Source organism: the organism of the source record quoted next, unplaced genomic scaffold (genome assembly GCF_019419815.1).
Source record: "Pyrus x bretschneideri cultivar Hongxiangsu unplaced genomic scaffold, Pyrus_bretschneideri_v1 Contig102, whole genome shotgun sequence".
Lineage (NCBI taxonomy): Eukaryota > Viridiplantae > Streptophyta > Magnoliopsida > Rosales > Rosaceae > Pyrus > Pyrus x bretschneideri.
Window position 1 is genome coordinate 951,605 of NW_025999394.1, and position 19,788 is coordinate 971,392.

Here is a 19,788-nt window from a genome sequence, read left to right on the forward strand (position 1 = left end):
GTCGTATTATCTCTCATGGTAATATGATAGAGGGACTTTTTAACCTAGAGACGAATAGTGGGATGCACTGTATTGAAAGCGGGAATACCTCAAAACCCAAAAGGGTTAGAGAAGAAGTTAACCAAGTTAGACTTTGGCATCTTAAACTTGGACATGTAAACCAGGATAAGATTCGCAAGATGTCGAAAGATGGATATCTTAGCCCATTAGGTAATGACCTCATGGGAACTTGTGAGCCTTGTCTACTGGGGAAGATGACCAAATCTCCATTCACTGGGAAAGGAGAGCGTGCCACTGAAATTCTAGGGTTAATCCACACTGACGTATGTGGACCTATGTCTACTACGTCGAGAGGAGGCTTCTCCTACTATATCACATTCACCGACGATCACTCTCGGTTTGGCTATTTGTATCTTATGAAGTACAAGTCAGAATCCTTTGAAAGGTTCAAAGAATTCAAGAATGAAGTTGAGAAGCAAACTGGGAAACAGATAAAGACCCTAAGATCGGATCGAGGGGGTGAATATCTGAGTGACGAGTTCCTAGATTATCTCAAAGAGTGTGGAATTGTATCACAGTGGACTCCACCAGGAACTCCTCAACATAACGGAGTTTCTGAGAGGAGAAACCGAACCTTGATGAACATGGTTCGTTCTATGATGAGTTCCGCTGATCTACCAATATCATTCTGGGGATATGCACTACACACAGCAGCTTATTTGCTAAATGCAGTGCCTTCTAAATCTGTTCCACATACACCATATGAGATATGGTATGGAAAGAAGCCAAGTCTTAAACATCTTAAGATTTGGGGTTGTCCAGCATACGTTAAGAAACAAGATGCTGGAAAGCTTGAAGCGAGATCCGTTAAATGCTATTTTGTGGGGTATCCTAAATAAACCTATGGATACGAATTCTATCACCCTGACGACCAGAAAGTCTTTGTCGCCAGAACTGCTATATTCATGGAGGATGAATTAGTTCTTAAAGGAACTAGCAAGATAGAATTGAAGGAAATTAATGAGATTAATGATGAACCACAAACAAGCACTCAACAAGTTGACAACCCTGTTCCTGAACCCCTAGCTCCACGTAGATCTGAACGGGTTAGTAAGCAACCTAGGAGGTATGGCTTAGACAATGACTTTGCGGAATTGCACCTTCTAGGTGACAATGACACAAAGGAGGACCCTAGAGACTACAATGAAGCAATGTCCGACATTGATTCAAAGAGATGGCATGAGGCCATGAAATCCGAGATGGATTCCATGTATCAAAATCAAGTCTGGACTCTTGTAGACCCTCCGGAAGGTATAGTACCTGTTGGAAATAAATGGGTATTCAAGAGGAAGATAGGCGTTGATGGGAACGTGGAGACTTATAAGGCTAGACTAGTAGCCAAGGGTTACAGGCAACGAGAAGGGATTGACTATGAAGAAACTTTCTCTCCTGTAGCCATGATTAAGTCCATTCGGATTTTGCTTGCTATAGCTGCGTACCATGATTATGAAATCTGGCAAATGGACGTGAAGACAGCCTTTCTGAACGGCTACCTAGAGGAAGAGCTTTATATGGCTCAACCCGAAGGTTTCGTGTCCAAGTCTGAAAAGACTAAGGTATGCAAGCTTCAGAGGTCCATTTATGGACTTAAGCAAGCCTCCAGGAGCTGGAACATTCGTTTTGATACTGAAATCAAATCGTTTGGTTTTACTCAAAACGAAGACGACAATTGTGTTTATCAAAAAGTCGTTGGGGAAGCAGTTGTATTCCTAGTGTTATATGTAGATGACATATTACTATTCGGGAATGACACTGCAGTACTTTCTTCTGTAAAAGTGTGGTTGTCCAAAACCTTCCACATGAAAGATTTAGGAGATGCATCTTATGTACTTGGGATAAAGTTCTATCGTGATAGATCCAGAAAATTAATTGGATTATCCCAATCTATGTACATTGATAAGGTGCTAAGTAGGTTCCAGATGGTACAATCTAAGAAAGGTTTTCTTCCTGTGAGACATGGAATTCACCTTTCTAAGTCCATGGGACCTAAGACTCCTGAAGAGATACGGCAAATGAATACTATTCCTTATGCTTCCGCCATAGGAAGTCTCATGTATGCCATGATATGCACAAGGCCTGATATCGCATATGCTGTGAGCATTACTAGTCGATATCAATCTAACCCAGGATCAGAACACTGGGCAGCTGTCAAGACGGTCCTTAAGTACTTAAGAAGAACTAAGGACATGTTCCTCGTTTATGGAGGAGCATCAAAGTTGCGAGTGGAAGGCTATACAGACGCAGATTTCCAATCTGACGTCGATGATAGAAGTTCCAACTCCGGATATGTATTCACTCTGAATGGTGGGGCTGTCAGCTGGAAAAGCAAGAAACAAAGTGTAATTGCTGATTCCACGACAGAGGCTGAATATGTCGCTGCAGCTGAAGCCGGCAAAGAAGCGTTCTGGATGCAGAAGTTCATCACTGAACTTGGAGTGGTTCCAACCATTACGTCACCAGTAACTTTGTACTGTGATAATAATGGGGCGATAGCTCAAGCCAAGGAACCCAGGGCACATCAAAAGAACAAGCATTTTGATAGGCGCTTTAATATCATTAGAAGATATGCTGCCGAGGGGAAAGTCAACATCCTCAAAGTTGCTTCAGCCGATAACGTAGCAGATCCACTAACGAAGCCAATGTCTCAAATCCAACTTGACCGCCATATGGAAAAGATGGGTATTAGATACATGGGAGGATGGCTTTGAGTGCAAGTGGGAGATTGTTGGAAGTATGCCCACAAAGCCACTCATTTGATGTAATAGCTTTTTGGAATACTTATTGTGTTAAACTTTTATATGTTTAATAGAAGGGCAAAGCTTATTGTTAATCACTATTTATAGTATCTTGTGTTTAAGCAATAAGGGAATCCAAGGAATGTATTTGATCTAAGAGACAAGTGATTTAAGTTAGTTAAATTAACGAGACCTTTCTCTTATGTTCATTCCTAAAACGTTCCTAGCCATAGGATTGCCAATTAGGCATTGACAATCCGCTAAGGTTAGTATGTGTTATGTCGACTCAAGCGTGAGTATGAACTAGTCTCAAGTCATTTGGTGTTGGACACTAAGGCAAACACATAGATGCTCGAAAGAGTAATCGAGTACACTGAACAACGATCAAACAAGAGTTCGAACATACATGTCATGTGAGAACTCAATAGTTGCAATATGCAAAGTAGTCCTTTGACCTGAGGCATCATTGATGTCTAATGGTTAGGTCCTTGATCTTTGATTATGTCAACGACATTCCATTGGAGTGTCCACGGCATTGTTGGGGTCAAGCTATCTAGTCATGTAGGCATATGAATGTACAACAAGGGATCTCTAACCTTCCATGATGGAAGGAAAATACTCTAAGATATGATTCGAGAGTCTTTGGCCAAAGCATATGAATATGACTAAGGAAGATGTTCCAAATCTTATTCAATTGAATCATATAGAGAAGTATCACATTGGATAGTAGACATGAAACAAACTATCACTTAAACAATGTGATTAAGAGTATTGTATTAGAGAAGGACCGTATTGCATTGTAGTTGTAACTGGATAGGTTCTCCAACCACTTCTACTTAGCTTGGGTAACCATGACATGCTGCTAGGCGTCACCCATGGTTTGTGGAAGCCCTAAAGATTAGCAAACACTAATTTAAGGGAGAATTGAAATGTGGTTTCAATTCACAATCGATCGTTAAGAGTAACATCGCCCACTACCTCGCTAATTGGAACCTAATGGATCGTACACCGAGTAAAGATATAAGTGAAGAAATTATATGAAATGGATAAGCAATTAAATGGTTTAATTGAAGAATGGTCAAGATTAATTAAATAGTTAATTAATTATACGAAACGTTCGTATTGGGCGTTTAAGTTAGTTTTGGGCTTCGGGGCACAAAAACGTTTTGGTCCACAAGGCCCATTATGTTTAAGTTGTATGACAACTAAAACAAAATGGGCAATTAAGCCCAAATACATTATATGGCCGGCCATAACCTTCAAGGGTAGTGAACTTGGCTTAATTGCAAGTTTGCCACTCCATTGTGAGGTGGTATAAATACATCTTTATAGCCATTTCACCCTAAGGGTTTTCTAATTGAATTTGGGTGAAACCTATTCTCTCATTACCTTAGGTGAGGAACATCTAGCAATCTTTCTTACCTAAGTCATCCATTTCATCTTCACACAACATCTTTGGTGTGGAGACTTAGAGACACCAAACTTTTGGTGTTTTGGAGAACAAATCCTCAAATCCTCAAAGAAGAAAAGGAGCACTAAAAGGGAGGAAATCACAAGGAAGATTCAAGGAGCAAGGAGGTGACTTGAAGGCCCTCCACTTGGGTGAATCCCTTGTGCAATCAAGGATGAGCTTCAAGGGTAAAGAATCTCTAAATTCTTATTCTCTTTAATTTTGTTAAAGAGTCTTATAGTTCACCATATACTAGGCTTTGAAAGTCATGGGTTTTATGAATTGTTTTTGAATGCATGCCTACTTTAAAGAGTTATTAGTTTGCATATGTATTCAAATGTTCTTACATGTTCTTAGCTAGGACAAAATTTTTCCTTCAGATGCTACAACACATCTCCTTATCCGAAGTAAGGATCTTGTGCCTACAAGCACACTTTACCAAGCCTGCTCATTAGAAAATTGATTTTCTAAATCATCCCTTGCAAAGATACGAAACGACTCTCTTTTCACAGTGGATTCAGGGGAATATATGTGGACTAATCCAACCAAAATGTGGACCATATAAATACTTATGGTTTTGGTTGATGAATCTACAAACTGGTCACATGTTTGTCTACACAAATTGCTGCTAAACCTCATGGCCAATTAAAGGCTCACCACCCTACTTATCCCTTAAGGTCCGAGAGACTAGATAATGCTGGAAAGTTTATATTGATAGTTTTAAAGTATTGCATGTATTTTGGGTTTATGATTGAACATCGAATTTGTATGTTCACCCCAAATAGCCTTGCCTAATGATCATAAAGCGCAACTTAAATGATTGCCTGAATTTTGGTAAATGTCCCAAGTTTTCGGTTTCTGCCTACGGCTATGCAATCTTGTACGCAACTATGTTGGTCTGTCTTGAGGCCCATTGCCGCCTAACCTATATGATGTTACAGTTGGTTACTGGGTACGAACCTGACGATTTTTCTATTTACGCATATGGGTGTGCATTCCATGTGCTAAGTTGTGCCGCCGCAACGTACCAATATGGATCCTCAAAGAAGGATGTGAATCTTTGTTGATTATGATTCTCCTTGACACTAGCTCTCTTAGAGCCCTTGCACGTGATCTCTTTACCGCTCATTTACGGGTTGGCCACTTTAATGATGCAGTTTTCCCGCCATTAAAGAGAGATAAGAACGTCAACATTCCCGTAGAAAGACGCGAATTTGCATGGACATTGCCCACTATGTCTCATCTCGATCCCTATACCGAACAAGTGTGATAAGCAAGTGTGATAAATTCTAGCTTTCAAAATGTTGCTCCAAGTGCATTCTTCTGATCTAGCTAAAGTGACAAGATCATATACCAACTACAAACATGCCTGCAAGGATAGACGTACTTAACGGATGTCGAGTCAACATCCCTAGAGGGTGTGTTGCCCTTGTTGGATGATTTGGACGCCCCAGTTGAATGGTCCGGTACACCGGTGGATAGCCAATCAATCTGTCTTGGCCTGAAGCATAATAAATTACTTAGTTCATAGGATTCACATCGCTAGAAGAGAAAGACACGGCACAATAATGAATCCATACTTGATCGTTGTCTCAAATCATTTCCATCTCATGAGATTAATTCGGATTACTCCCAAGACTTGAAGTTTTTGGTCCAGTATACGAGTTTGGATAAGCTAAATGGAATTGAAATGAGATTACCATCGATGATGTTTTCACTTATATGGTAGCTACCGACATAAATGAAAAGAAATGACATCAAACCGTGTTCTGTTGATTAAGTGACAACATAGAACTGATTGGACAGCTAAAGTTACAATCCAGGTGAAATTCCTTACCAAGGTGTGTTTTGGACCTATCGTTCCTACACTGCCCAAGGTAACCCCGTTGTGTTAAAAGTGGGAAATGAAGCATTATAAGATAAATGAAATAGTGTGATATAATGCACGCCTTATGACGCAAGGTTTCTCTCAAAACGTCATGTGATTGATAGCAGCATTATGAAATGTGGTTAGTGTTTTCTTTATGGGGATATAGATACAAAGATTTACATGTAAGTTCCTGAAAAATTACATGGACTGGTTCAAATAGTTCTAAATCACGGAACACCCTCTTAACTTTTTTTTAGGCGTTCACTTATAGATTGAAAAATCCAACGGATGTGGTATACCCGTCTAAGTGATTATTTGATAAGCCAGAGATATGAATTATGCCCTTGCTTGTTAAATTATGAAGTCTTATTCCGAATTGCTAGAGTTACAGTTTATGTTGTTAACACGAATCTCACTAAGACTCCGGAAGAGCTTGAGAAAACTGCCTCACACCTGAAGATGGAATTTGAGATGAAAGATCTTAGGAAAACTCGTTTATGCCTTGACCCAAAGTTGAAGCATTGTTCTGACGGTATTTTGGTCTACCAGTCGAACTACATCCTAAAGGTGTCACCTTTTAAGTATACCTTTGATCGTCCATATGTTATATGCAAATGAGACCCTTGAAAAGGTTATGGAATCTGAAATTCCATATCTAAAGTTCAACTTTGCGCTTCGTTGTACTTAGCTCATTGTATTAAGATAAGACATCTCCTTCAACGTTGATCTTAGTAAAGATGTAGCACCACGCCTACACGCAACCACTGAATTGGTGTTAAAGATGTACTCTGAAGGTACTATGAATTTTGGAAAATCAAATTCCGACGCATCTCGAGCAGATCCAACCTTCTGATCCTCGAAATGATGCTTGCCTTGTTTGTTATGTTGACGCATGTTACTTATCAAACTCGCATAAGGCAAAATCCCTAAATGGTTATGTCTTTACCATTGCAATATCTTGGAGGTCCACAATATGACCTTAGTTGTGAAACCTTCGAATCGTTCCAAGACTCACCTCACTTCACTACGCCACAAGTGAGACATGGTTAGGAGTTCTTGTTGAGCATATTCGAAGTACTTGTTGTTTTTATCCATCGTTGAGTCCCAACGACGATCCACGAAAACTATGTTGCATGTATCCACCTAACCAAGCCATGCTACATCAATGAAGCCAACATCAAGACATATTACGTCTACATCTACATCAACAAAACATCAGGAGATTGAAGTTATGCAAGCCGATCCCAGACAACCATGCCGACCTTTACACGACATCACTACCGAAGTCAACCTTCCAGAAGCTTATCCGAGGAATTGGTATGCCTAACTATTCATATGCAATGCTTGTAGTTCTCATTTGGAAGTTATGTCAAACTTAGGGGGAGTATCCAGAAGTATACTCACTTGATCTTAATGTTCATTTTTTGACTATGATTAGGAGCATTTTTTCCACTGTGTTTTCGTTACCTAACTAGGCTTTAACGAGGCACGCATCCTGAGCTGATCATACCCTTGTGAGCTCTTCTACTTACTTCCAAAAGATGTATAGTTTTGACTTAATGCAGCTTCTCACTTTTCTCCTTAGTCTATGAGTTTTTCTCTTACCTTGGGTTTTACCCTAGCGAGGTTTTGTGAGTTTTTTTTTTTTTTTGTGCATTCTTTTGTTGATCTGAGACTCGCATTCACTCATTGTGCTGACGACTTCATCAACTGTATTTACTTCATCGTTGAAGACCTGCTGCACCATTTACTTGAGTATTTACACACTCAAGGGGGAGTGTTGCAGTCCTATTAGATTAGAAATGTGATAGTGTACATCCTAATGTATCTAGGAATATCTCTTATATTCCTATTAAGAGTTGATAACCTATTAAGAGTGGTAATCCTAAAAAGGTAAGGAAATAACCTTCCCTACTACTATAAATAAAGGCACAATGGGGTGGAATAGAACACACCTCGCAATTACGTATCTCTCTCTTATATCTACTATTGCCGTACCCTCTCTATGATCTCCATAATTGTTCAGTAAATTATGCCTACAACAAGAATTTAATTGTATTAAAAAAGGATGATATTAGTTGCCTGAAAAGAGGAGTTAAACACTTAATTAAATTCTTAAATACTTATTTATAATAAAATAATATAAAATATTGAATTGCCAACTAAAATACTTATGTGGAAAGTACTAAGGAATCAAAGGACTTCGATCCAAAGTTGAAAAAACACAAGGTTTCAATCAAAGTATACCTTAGCCTAATTTTCTTTTTATATTTTTGGAAAGGCAATGTAAGCTTTAATGAGTACGACAATATCATTAACCTTCAATTTCAAATTTCCAAAAATATTATTCAAGTTTTTTGGTTACAAAGTAAAACATCACAACAAAGAACAAGAATTAAATGCAGAACATGATCAATATCAATGTGACTGCTGGACTTATTAAATTATAGTCTCTCAAAAACTTGCATACCAAGTCTTGTTATTTGCTTAAAAATAATTAATTATGAATATAAAGTGTGTTGTGTGCATTGTCTTATTATTATATTTCAGCGTCAATCGATCAGTAATGCTAGCCGTGAAACATTGGGAAGACAGGGAACCTCATAAGCCCGTCCTTACAGTGTAAACCATCATGTTCGCCGCAAGCTAAGTAGTAAGGCCGCCAGCTCTGGAGCACAAACTCAAAGCCATCTTCGCCACCTTGTGTCTGATTTCCCACCATTCTTGCTCGACTCAAGTCACAGTTCAAGGAGCTCTGAAAGTCTTGGAACAAGTAAATGCTGTGAGGACGTATGGTGTCACTTGGTGGCTCATACTTGAAAACTACAAACACCCAAAACACCATTTATCATGAAAATACTTGTTCACTTATATTCATAAAGGAAAAAGCGTTGCTCATATCGAAACAAATCAAGGAGACTTGATGAAAGTTTTCATTGCTGTAAATCGTCTATTTGACACATTATGTTATTAAATTGTCGATATATAATTTACAATAGAAATTACATCCAAGACTTAAAACAAACTCAAATCTTTTTTGTTTTCAATAGGCTAAAGACAAGGAAACGCTTTTTTTTTTTTTTTTATACAACAATATATACACACACACTATAAGGGGTGATGGACGAATTAGTATTGAACTAGTAATTCACAAGATTTGAATCTAGTCCTCTTACTACTAAACTGTAGTACTAAGTGGCAATGACTAGAGAAACTAAAGAAGTGACATTTTTGCAAACAACAATTTAAGGGGGGAAATGTACAACAATTTTGAGTACTCACCTAGAGTATCCTTGATGTAAATTGGTCCATTCTTCAAAGCCCAATCTGTGTAGTTAAATCCGAAATGCCAATTTTCCGATCCACCAACAACGATCTTGTTGGGTCCTTTGGTCTTATTGAGGTGGTACGAGCCATTGTTGAAACCCCAGCCAGTGTAATTAGTATATTGCCAATGTTTGTTGGCTGTGCTAACTGCCAGCATCGAAGCAATTAGCACCATTGCTAATGTAATTTGTGCAAAACTCGAACTCATTGTTTTCTATCAAATGCAAAAACTCAAGCGATGGAGTGGTGAAATTTAGAGGATAGAGGGGAATGAAACTTGAGTTGTGGTGAATACATATTAGTAATATGGGTTCTTTTATTAGCCAATTAAGTAGTGCAAACTGGCCAAATTGACACCTTTTCAATATTGGTGGGTAAGACAAGGAAAAAAATGTTCTAAAATTATAATGCTGCTCCTAATTAAGTTTAAGTCTCCCTAATTAAGTTAGTCACTTAATGTCTCTTTCTCCCAGTCTCTAATAAACAATTACATGCGTAACGTGTTTGTTATGTCAAACTTAGTTTTGTATTTTCTTAATAGCCAGAGTTAATATTTGGTTTCTTTGGAGGTTCAAATTTTAACAAGTCTTTAGACTCAAGTGTTGCAGAAGGTAAGAATCACATTAATTTGTTATGGATGTTGAGATAACTTACTTTACCACGAGAGTTAGAAGTATTTATTCATTTTTTTTCTATTTGATTCATGTGATATTCGAATTAATTTAGTGTAAATGGTGGAAAAGGGATTCAAACTTAAGCAGAAAGAGAAAATGATATTACTCTAATCAACTCAGCTAAATATAAGTTTGCTAACACGTTTTGTAAATAATAAAATAGTAACAACCTCCGAAGTCTACTGAGGACTCTTGCAAAATGTGTTTCCTACTGAGCACCTTTTTTTTTTTTTTTTTTTGGGTAGCAAGGTGTTCACAACTTCATTAAACCCACAAAACAAATTTACATGAAAGAGGTCCGACCCCAATATATAACCCAACACGAAGTTGTGAGCCCAAAGAAAAATAAAAAACCGAAGAAACTAAACAACTTGCATCTGCCGCCGTCTTCGTCGGAAATATCCCATCTAACGCTCCAGAAGCGGAGAAAAAGAAAATGCCAGCATCCTTCAAGTAGCGCGCGCGCACAACACACACACACACCCCGCCCACCAACCCCCACCCCACCCGCCGCGCCGCCCCCCCCCGGCCGGGGGGCCACCCTGCGCCACCCGGGAGGGAGCCCCAACCCCAAAATCTGCACCACAAACAAAAGGAAGCTTGCAGGAAAAAACCCACAAGCAACAGTGCCAATGAAATGTTCTGAGTTTGAAATTTGGTTGAAAATGGAAAAATAAAATTCTGGGCATTTCGATTTTAACAAACTACTAGAGTGGAGGAAAATGGGTAATAAAAATGGCGACCTAAAAGTTGTGGAATGTGTCATGCTTGAGGGGAAAACTGAATGTCATACTTTTGTTGACAAACTCATGACATCAACAAATTAGACAAAACCTTGCGATTTTAGAATAATGAGTCATTCTTCTTATATTACGATCTAACATTATTTTATTGTATAAATGTCATTATTTGAATGATTGAGTCAAAATGACTATCAACATTCAACAATCAAAGGGAGATCATGAACATCTTTTAAGAGCATATCAAAAGCTAAGCTAGAAAACATTGAAGTATGTTATACTATTGTGTGACACGATGATGACATCATTGAAATACACAACATTAGTTCCAAAATATTGTACTATGATTTTTACCTACCCTAGGTTCTACCATAGCAAGGTTTTGTGAGTTTTACTACCAATGCATACTTTCTTTAAATTTGAGACTCACATTTGTCTGTTGTGTCAACGACTTCATCAATTATTCTACCTCAACTGCTAAAGACCTGATGCGATGTTTTGTTTGAGTATTTACACACTCAAGGGGGCGTGTTGCAGTCATATTTAGAATAGGAATGTGATTGTCTAAATCCTAGTGTATCTAGGGATATCTTGGAATATTCTCTAAAGTAGATATTATCCAATTAGAGTTGTAATCCTATTAGGGTAAGGATTTAACCTATCCTACTATTATAAATAAAGGCACAATGGGGTGATATAACACACATCTCACAATTAAATCTCTCTCTTCTCTCTCTTATTGTCGTCGGCCTCCCTATCTCTATTCCTCTAGAGTAGTTCAGTAAATTAAGCCTACAACACATACCATAATACATTCAACCTGATTTATATTTAGGGGTATGTAAATGCCAAAAACAACTGAGGAGAGTTCAAGGTTGAATTCAACCTTAATTAAATTTACATATTTCGACAAGGGAAATGTTAGGGATACCAAATTTCTAAATCAAATTTTGTAAATCAACTATGTTGATGATTGCATTATTACTTAAGTATTGATTAACATGCTTATTTTATATTGGTGACTCATCATTTGGCTTGCAAATTTGACTTAAAAATTTAGTCTCCCTAGCACTATCCTCTTAATAAGCATAAGCGAAAAAAATTTAGAGGAATCGCGTTCTATATAAGCAGTTGCTTGGATTGATTGCCCAAATTGGAGTTACTTGATGAGAAAGATGAAGCTTTATTTACCATAGATAAAATCACACAACAGATAAAAAATGGGCATATAACAAGTATGAACAGGGGCATTAGGCAACTACTCTCACATTACTAGGTGTTTCCTTTTGGTGTTCCTCAGCACACAAGTTATCAGATGTGTTTCACTACCCTTGAAAAGGCTTCCGCATCAAACACCACAACCACCACTACCACCACAACTACCACCACTACCACCGCTCTCCTTAGCCACCACTCTTCAGCATGCTTCTATAGCCACCACCACTACCACCACAACCTCCTTAGCCACCACTCTTCAGCATACTTCCATAGCCACCACCACCACCACAATCACCGCTACTACCGCAGCCACCTTAACCCTACCTTTCAGCATGCTTTCACAACCACCACCACAATCACTACCACAACCACCACTCTTCATAATGGCTCCATAGCCACCACTAAAATGACTACCACAGCCGTAACTCTTCACCATGTTTCCACATTCTCCACCACAACCACTGCCACATCTTATAGATACTTCACTAATTGTTACATTTCCACACCAGCTACCTCATCCTCCAACACAACCACCATATTTTTTCGGCATCATTGCATCTTATTGAGCCATATCATTGTTCTGCTCAGCCTAGGTTACTCTTAAAGAGGTCAAGTTGGTTGTCTTGATGCCTTTATGGGAGTCATGGTTCTCATTATTCCTCAGCTACACCACCCATCTCTTTGGCATTAATAGCCAAAATGTCATATATTTCCTTTTTCAGCATATCAAATGATATAAAAGCTAGCGTGATCCCAAGAACTGGAATCCATCCTTCCTTCACCTTTTCATTTTTTAAGTAAGATAAAGGAATTGTTTATGAAATATGAAAAAGCGAGAGAACTACGGAAGTGATCACATAGTAGTCAGTACCCAGACATATCTAGATTTTAAGTTAAGCAATGCCACTACTTTGCCATAAGGATCTTCAGCAGAAAATTTAACCAAGGTTATGAAATCTTGTTCATTTTATGTTTGTCACAATGTTTGGGTTCATTGTCCTGCTTTCTTTCGCGGAATATTTTGACATGTATCAAGAGATAAATTTAGGAAACATAATATAGTGTTATATGCAAGCCGTTCTCCTCAATTCTTGGTTGAAGAGGCCGTATGCGTATATATACACAAAGGGGGAAAGGGAACTAAAAATATGAACAATTATGATTATTAGGAAACATGCGAAGTGATTCGAGTAAGGATGCATACCATCTTGTATGTGTTTCCACATACCGTAAACAGTCAAAGCTCAAAATTTGTACGTTAACAAATTAAAATATAGGACACTTAGTTGGGTTGAGATATGAGCTAAAATGAAATGGACACAAATGTTTCAGTAGTTCAATCTTTAAAGTTGGGCTACTCTATTGTGTTGCTCGGATTCTATTCATTACAAGACTAAAAATAGCGGTCGGCTAATACATGAACTCTTTCTCTTTAGATCTCTTTCCCCAATATAGAAAGTGCTTACCCCCCTTATATAAGCCCTCATGAACCCCTAGCCTTGGGCCTTCACAACTTGGCATTTAATGCGCCACCTACGTAGACTAGCATACTAAAACTTTTTCACCTACCAACCAGGTATTCGGCAGTGAAGTGATAGGTGTTCAATTGAGAAGGTGTGCATTTTCAAAATGGTGTGAGCCAAGCATCTCGCTCGGCCTTCGTTATCCCACCCCGTCTCTCTGAGTGCCGCTCTAAGCACGTTTACGTCCCATCTTGGGTTTCTATCACTAACTGTAGTTCACATGTGGCCTGATTGTCCTTTAACAGACTTGTCCCTATAAACTTGTGCCATAAAGTTGTCAGCATATCCACGTGCCCTTAGCGTTCAAAAAGTACTTTACATATCTTGATCGGACTGGAATTATAAGCGGCCGGTTTTAGCACATGGGATCATTCTTTTATGAACCTCTCAGGCCTTAGGTTTCTTGAACTTCTTGGGGCTTTTCATGGCTTCTTTTCTGGCATGCACCATTACATGGGCCTAAAAAGTGCCTTGTTAAAAGATAGTAATGAAATTTCGCACAAACCAAACTTTGCTTTTTCGTTTTCAAATCTCGCACATATGTCATTATAGTTTTTTTTTTTTTTTTTAAAACCACATTCTCTCTCTCTCTCTCTCTCTCCCCTTTCTTTTACTCACATTTCCCTCTAACTTCTCTATTTTTCCATATTATAGTTTTTTTTTTTAATTTTATAATTACGAACACAGTGGGTGGGATTCATCTAGTTATAACAAAATAATATAAGATGTTAAGTTGGCAACTTAAATATTGATGTGAAAAGAAGTCAAAGGACTTGACTCAAAAGTTGGCAAGATACAAGTTTCAATCGAAGTAATATCATCACTATAGATAGAAGCCTAAATTTCCTTTTTTTTCTTAAATTTTTTGAAAAGGCAATGTAAGCTTTAATTAGTACAACAATATCATTAACCTTCAATTTCAAACTTCCAAAAATATTATTCAAATATTTTGGTTAAAAAGTAAAACATCACTACAAAGAACAAGAATTAAATACAGGACATGATTAAACCGATATGAGTATTGAACTTATCAATTATAGTCTCTCAAAAACTTGCATACCAAGTCTTGTTATTTGCTTAAAAATAATTGATTATGAATATAAAGTGTGTTGTGTTCATTGTCTTAATACTGTCTTTCAGCACCAATCGATCATGAATGCCAGCGGCGAAACATTGGGAAGACGGGGAACCTCATAAGCCCATCCTTACAATGTAAACCATCATGTTCATCATAAATGAAGTAGTAAGGCTGCCGCCTCTTGAGCACAAACTCAAAGTCGTCTCCGCCTCTTTGTGTCTGATTTCCCACCATTCTTGCTTGACTCAAGTCACAGTTCAAGAAGCTCTGAAAGTCTTGGAACAAATACACGTTGTGAGAACGTATGGTGTCACTTGGTGGTTTATACTTGAAAACTACAAACACCCAAAACATCATTTATCATGTAATTGTGGAGACTTGATGAAAGTTTTCATTACTATAAATCGATCATTTGACACATTATGTTACCAAATTGTCGATATATAATTTACAACAGAAATTACATCGCATAACTCCTGTGGCGAGAGCCCCAAACCCCCAACGTCATGTTTCTAACTAGCAACGATCTTCCTCTACGTCCCCCCTATTTGGCAACAAACGTGATGGTGATCCTCTGTTGGTTGAGGATTTGGCGCAAGCCAAACGAAGCTGCATCTTATTTCCCTCTACCTATGCTCCAACTACATCTGCGATGGCTGCATTGCGATATTAACCGAACTGCTAGAGTGGAGGAAAACAAGTAATAAAAAGGGGGACTTAAAAGTTGTGGAATGTGTCATGTTTGAGGGGAAATGAATGTCATACGTTTGTTGACATACTCATGACATTAACAAATTAGACAAAGTCATACGTTTTTAGAATAATAAGTTATTCTTCTTATATCACGACCTAACATTATTTTATTGTATAAATGTCATTATTTGAACAGTTGAGTCAAAATGACTATAAAAAAATCAAGGGGGAGATCACGAACATCTTTCAAGAGCATATCAAAAGTTAAGTGTAGTTAGAGAGCATTGAAGTATGCTATAATATTGTGCGACACGATGATGACATCATCTAAAACACAACATTAGTTCCAAAATTATTGTAATAAGGTTTTTTGTGCATTATATGGCTTGCATGTATTAACTTTTTGACGAGTAATTTTTAGCGTGAATGTAACACATGTTAAATTGGAGTGAATTAGTAAGACTATATTAAATGTTAGATGGTGTTATTTTTAGTTCTTTTTTCTCTTTCAAGATATAAAATTAAAATAGTCTTAATTAACTTTATATATATATATATATTATAAATTATCAATATTAAGCGGAGAGGGAGAGTTCGAAACTATTACAGTAATTTAAGAGAGGTAGGGGGAGTTTCATACACAGGACTTGGATAAAATTATTAGTAAACTTATACTACCACTCTTCCTATATTTCTTGTGTGACCAAGAATGAAATTATCTACATCTCTATGCATCTCTTATTATAATTACTAACCATCAACCCATTTATCACTCGAAGGTAGTCTTTGAAATTTCTAATTCTACCGGAACTTTTCTGCATGCTACTCAGGTAACTGGCTCTCGAACAACTGCTCCTCCATTACCGGTGGTAGCTGTCACGTGGACTCCTCCAAGCCCGGGGTTTATCAAGCTTAATGTGGATGTTAGTTGGGAAGCGTTATTTGGCTCGAGTTTTGTTGGGGTGGTTGCACGAAACAATGCTGGGGGTTTTTTGGGTGCAGGTAGATATAGTGTGAAGGCTCAGAGTGTGGCTATGGCAGAGGCGTTGGCTGTTAAGATTGGATGTGAGCTTGGTCATCAGTTGGGTTGGCATTTTGTGGTTCTTGAATTTGACTCCTCTTAAACCATTTTAGCTTTGTGGGACTCGCCTTCCAAGGGTAGGTGGGAAGCTTTCCCTCTTCTTCAGCAGTGTATTCGCTTAGGAGATTGTTTCCATATTTGTGGCTGGTCTTGGATTCAGCTAACAAGGCTGCGCACTTTTTAGCGTCGCAGCGATGTCGGGAGATGAGCAATGGGGTTTGGGTTCACAGACCTTCATTTTCCCTGGTTTCTATGCTTCGCAATGATGGACTTCCTTGTCCACACTAGGTATCTCAGAGGGTAGTGTAGGGAGTGACGTTTTAGCATCAAATGTGGCGTCAGGATCCTTGTATCTCCTTGCATTGCCTATTTGTGGTGTAGTTTCTGGCTGTTTGCCTCTTTGTAGGCTTACTTGTACACTTTTGGCTGTTTTGCCTGTAATTCTTATCTAGTTTTCAAAAAAAAAAAAAAAAGGTGGCTAATAGGGGTCCACGTTATCACTAAATGCCAGTAATATCTTCACTTAACGTTGTTGATCTAATAGAAGTCTAATTTTCAAAAAGTTAGGTAGTCTTATCAAATGTTTTAGAAGGTTGAAACCAATTTGAAATCAGGCGAGGTAAGGTGGTTATCTGTATTTAACCTAAAATCCATTCTTCTTTTACCTGTTCATTTTTTAGGTATGATAAAGGAGGTGTTTATGAAATATGACAAAACGAGAGAACTAGGGAAGTGCGCACAATAGTCAATACTCGAACATATCCGGATTTTAGGTCAAGCGATGCCATTGCTTTGCCATAAGGATTAGTAGAGAATTCAACCAAGGTCATGAAATCTTGTTCATTTTTATGTTTGTCTCAATGTTTAGGTTCATAGTCCAGCTTTCTTCCACGAAATATTTTGACCTCTACCAAGAGATAAATTTAGGAGACATAATCTAGTGCTACATGCAAGCAGCCCTCTTCATTTCCTAGTTGAAGATAGCGTCTGCGTATATGTATGCAAAGGTGGGGAAGGGGAACTAAAAATATAGATAATTATGATGTAATTCGGAAACATGCGAAGTGACTGGAGCATGGATGCATACCATTTTGTATGCGTTTTTACACACGACAACAAACAATTAACACCCAAAATTTGCAGTTTAACAAATTAAAATATAGGACCTTTGGGTCTTCACAACTCGACATTTAATGCACCACCTACATAGACTAGCATACTAAAACATTTTTGCTTATCAACCAGGTATTCAACAATGAAGTGGCAAGCGTTCAGTTGAGAAGGTGTGCTTTTTCAGAATGGTGCGAGCCGAGCGTCCCCCTTGGCCTTGGTTATCCCACCCCGTCTCTTCGAGTGCTACTCTGAGCATGTTTATGTTCCATCTTGTGGCCTAATTGTCCTCTGCCAGACTTGCCCCTAGAGACTTGTGCCATAAAGCTATCAGCCTCCCACGTGCCCCTGGTGACTGAAAAGTTCTTTACATATCTTGGTCGAACTGGGGTTATAAGCGGTCGGCTTTAGCACACGGGATCATTCTTTTCTAAGCTTCTCGAGCCTTGGGCTTCTTGAACTTCTTTGGGCTTTTATGACTTCTTTTCCGGCCTGCACCATTACATGGGCCTAAAAGTGCCTTGTTAACAGGCAATAATGTAATTTTGCACATACCAAACTTTGCTTCTTTTTTTTTATTTTTTTTTTATTTTTTTAAATCTCGTCCACATATCATCATAGCATCTTTAATTTTTTTTTTAACCACATTCTCTCTCTCTCTCTCTCTCTCTCTCTCTCTCTCTCTCTCTCTTACACTCACATTTCTCTCTAACTTCTCTCTTTTCCATATTATAGTTTTTTTTTACTTTCATATTTACACAACAATAGGTGGGCTTCATCTAGTTATAAAAAAATAATATAAAATATTGAGTTGGCAACTAAAGTACTGATGTGAAAAAAGTCAGAAGACTTGATCGAAGTAATATCGTCACTAGAGATAGGCGCTTAAATTTCCTTATTTAAAAAAAAAATTGAAAAGGCAATGTAAGCTTTAATTAGTACAGCAATATCAAAAGTAAAAAGTAATGCTAGGGAAACTAAATTTGGAGACTAAAATTGCAAACTAAATGAGTATGTCTTTCAAGAATTAAGTAATAAACCAATCATCAACTTCCATGTCCTTTGGTTTTCAAAATTTAATCTTCAAATTGAGTCTCCCTAACATTATTCAAAAGTAAAACATCACTACAAGAACAAGAATTAAATGCAGGACATATCAATACCAATGTGACTGCTGAACTTATCAAATGTAGTCTCTCAAAAACTTGCATACCAAGTCTTGTTATTTGCTTAAAAATAATTGATTATGAATATAAAGTGTGTTGTATTCATTGTCTTTCAGCGCCAATCGATCATTGATGCCAACCGCGAAACATTGGGAAGACGGGGAACCTCATAAGCCCGTCCTTACAATGTAAACCATCATGTTCACCGCAAGCGAAGTAGTAAGGCCGCCACCTTTGGAGCACAAACTCAAAGCCGTCTCCGCCACCTTGTGTCTGATTTCCCACCATTCTTGCTCGACTCAAGTCACAGTTCAAGAAGCTCTGAAAGTCCTGGAACAAGTACACGCTGTGAGGACGTATGGTGTCACTTGGTGGTTCATACTTGAAAACTGCAAACACCCAAAACACCATTTATCATGTAAATACTTGTTCACTTATATTCATAAAGGAAAAAGCGTTGCTCATATCAAAACAAATCAAGGAGACTTGATGAAAGTTTTCATTGCTGTAAATCGTTTGTTTGACACATTATGTTATTAAATTGTCGATATATAATTTACAATAGAAATTATATCTTAGACTTAAGACCTCTTATTTACAAGTGAAGAGAGATGCTACTAGATCGTAGCACTAAATGGCAAAGACTAGAGAAGCTAAATAAGTGCATCTTTACAAACAACAATTTATGGGGGGAAATGTACAACAAATTTTGAGAACTCACCTAGGGTATCCTTGATGTAAATTGGACCATTCTTCAAAGCCCAATCTGTGTAGTTGAATCCGAAATGCCAATTTTCCGAACCACCAACTACGATCTTGTTGGGTCCTTTGGTCTTATTGAGGTGGTATGAACCCGAGCCGGTGTAATTACCATATTGCCAATCTTTGTTGGCTGTGCTAACTGCCAGCATTGAAGCAATTAGCACCATTGCTAATGTAATTTGTGCAAAACTGGAACCCATTATTTTCTATCAGATGCAAAAACTCAAGGAATGGAGTGGTGAAATTTCGGGATGAGGGGAATGAAACTTGCGATTGTGGTGAATGCATAATTAGTAATGTG

At 38.0% G+C, this 19,788-nt stretch overlaps 3 protein-coding genes across 3 annotated transcripts; 1 reads left to right on the plus strand and 2 right to left on the minus strand.

The window, feature by feature from the left end:
- Nucleotides 1–8,684: 8,684 nt before the first annotated feature.
- Nucleotides 8,685–9,617, minus strand: LOC125470723. The gene is made up of 2 exons (XM_048570187.1): nucleotides 9,398–9,617; nucleotides 8,685–8,938 (listed from the first exon to the last, which is right to left on the minus strand). The coding sequence occupies exons 1-2, from the start codon at nucleotides 9,615–9,617 to the stop codon at nucleotides 8,685–8,687; spliced, it is 474 nt and encodes a 157-aa protein (XP_048426144.1).
- A 3,631-nt stretch (nucleotides 9,618–13,248) lies between these two features.
- LOC125470725 lies at nucleotides 13,249–16,492 on the plus strand. The gene is made up of 2 exons (XM_048570192.1): nucleotides 13,249–13,284; nucleotides 16,199–16,492. The coding sequence occupies exons 1-2, from the start codon at nucleotides 13,249–13,251 to the stop codon at nucleotides 16,490–16,492; spliced, it is 330 nt and encodes a 109-aa protein (XP_048426149.1).
- Nucleotides 16,493–18,616: 2,124 nt separating this feature from the next.
- LOC103937643 lies at nucleotides 18,617–19,748 on the minus strand. The gene is made up of 2 exons (XM_009347593.3): nucleotides 19,447–19,748; nucleotides 18,617–19,114 (listed from the first exon to the last, which is right to left on the minus strand). Exons 1-2 carry the CDS (start codon nucleotides 19,685–19,687, stop codon nucleotides 18,852–18,854), a joined length of 504 nt encoding a protein of 167 aa, XP_009345868.1. The 5' UTR covers nucleotides 19,688–19,748; the 3' UTR covers nucleotides 18,617–18,851.
- Nucleotides 19,749–19,788: the final 40 nt, after the last annotated feature.

Coding starts and splice junctions, on each gene's coding strand:
- LOC125470725 (XM_048570192.1), top strand. CDS start 13,249: ATGCGAAGTGATTCGAGTAAGGATGCATACCATCTT. Junction 13,285..16,198: donor GTAAGGATGCATACCATCTT/GTATGTGTTTCC, acceptor CATGCTACTCAG/GTAACTGGCTCTCGAACAAC.
- LOC103937643 (XM_009347593.3), bottom strand. CDS start 19,687: ATGGGTTCCAGTTTTGCACAAATTACATTAGCAATGGTGCTAATTGCT. Junction 19,115..19,446: donor TTACATCAAGGATACCCTAG/GTGAGTTCTCAA, acceptor GGGTGTTTGCAG/TTTTCAAGTATGAACCACCA.
- LOC125470723 (XM_048570187.1), bottom strand. CDS start 9,617: ATGGTGCTAATTGCTTCGATGCTGGCAGTTAGCACAGCCAACAAACAT. Junction 8,939..9,397: donor TTACATCAAGGATACTCTAG/GTGAGTACTCAA, acceptor GGGTGTTTGTAG/TTTTCAAGTATGAGCCACCA.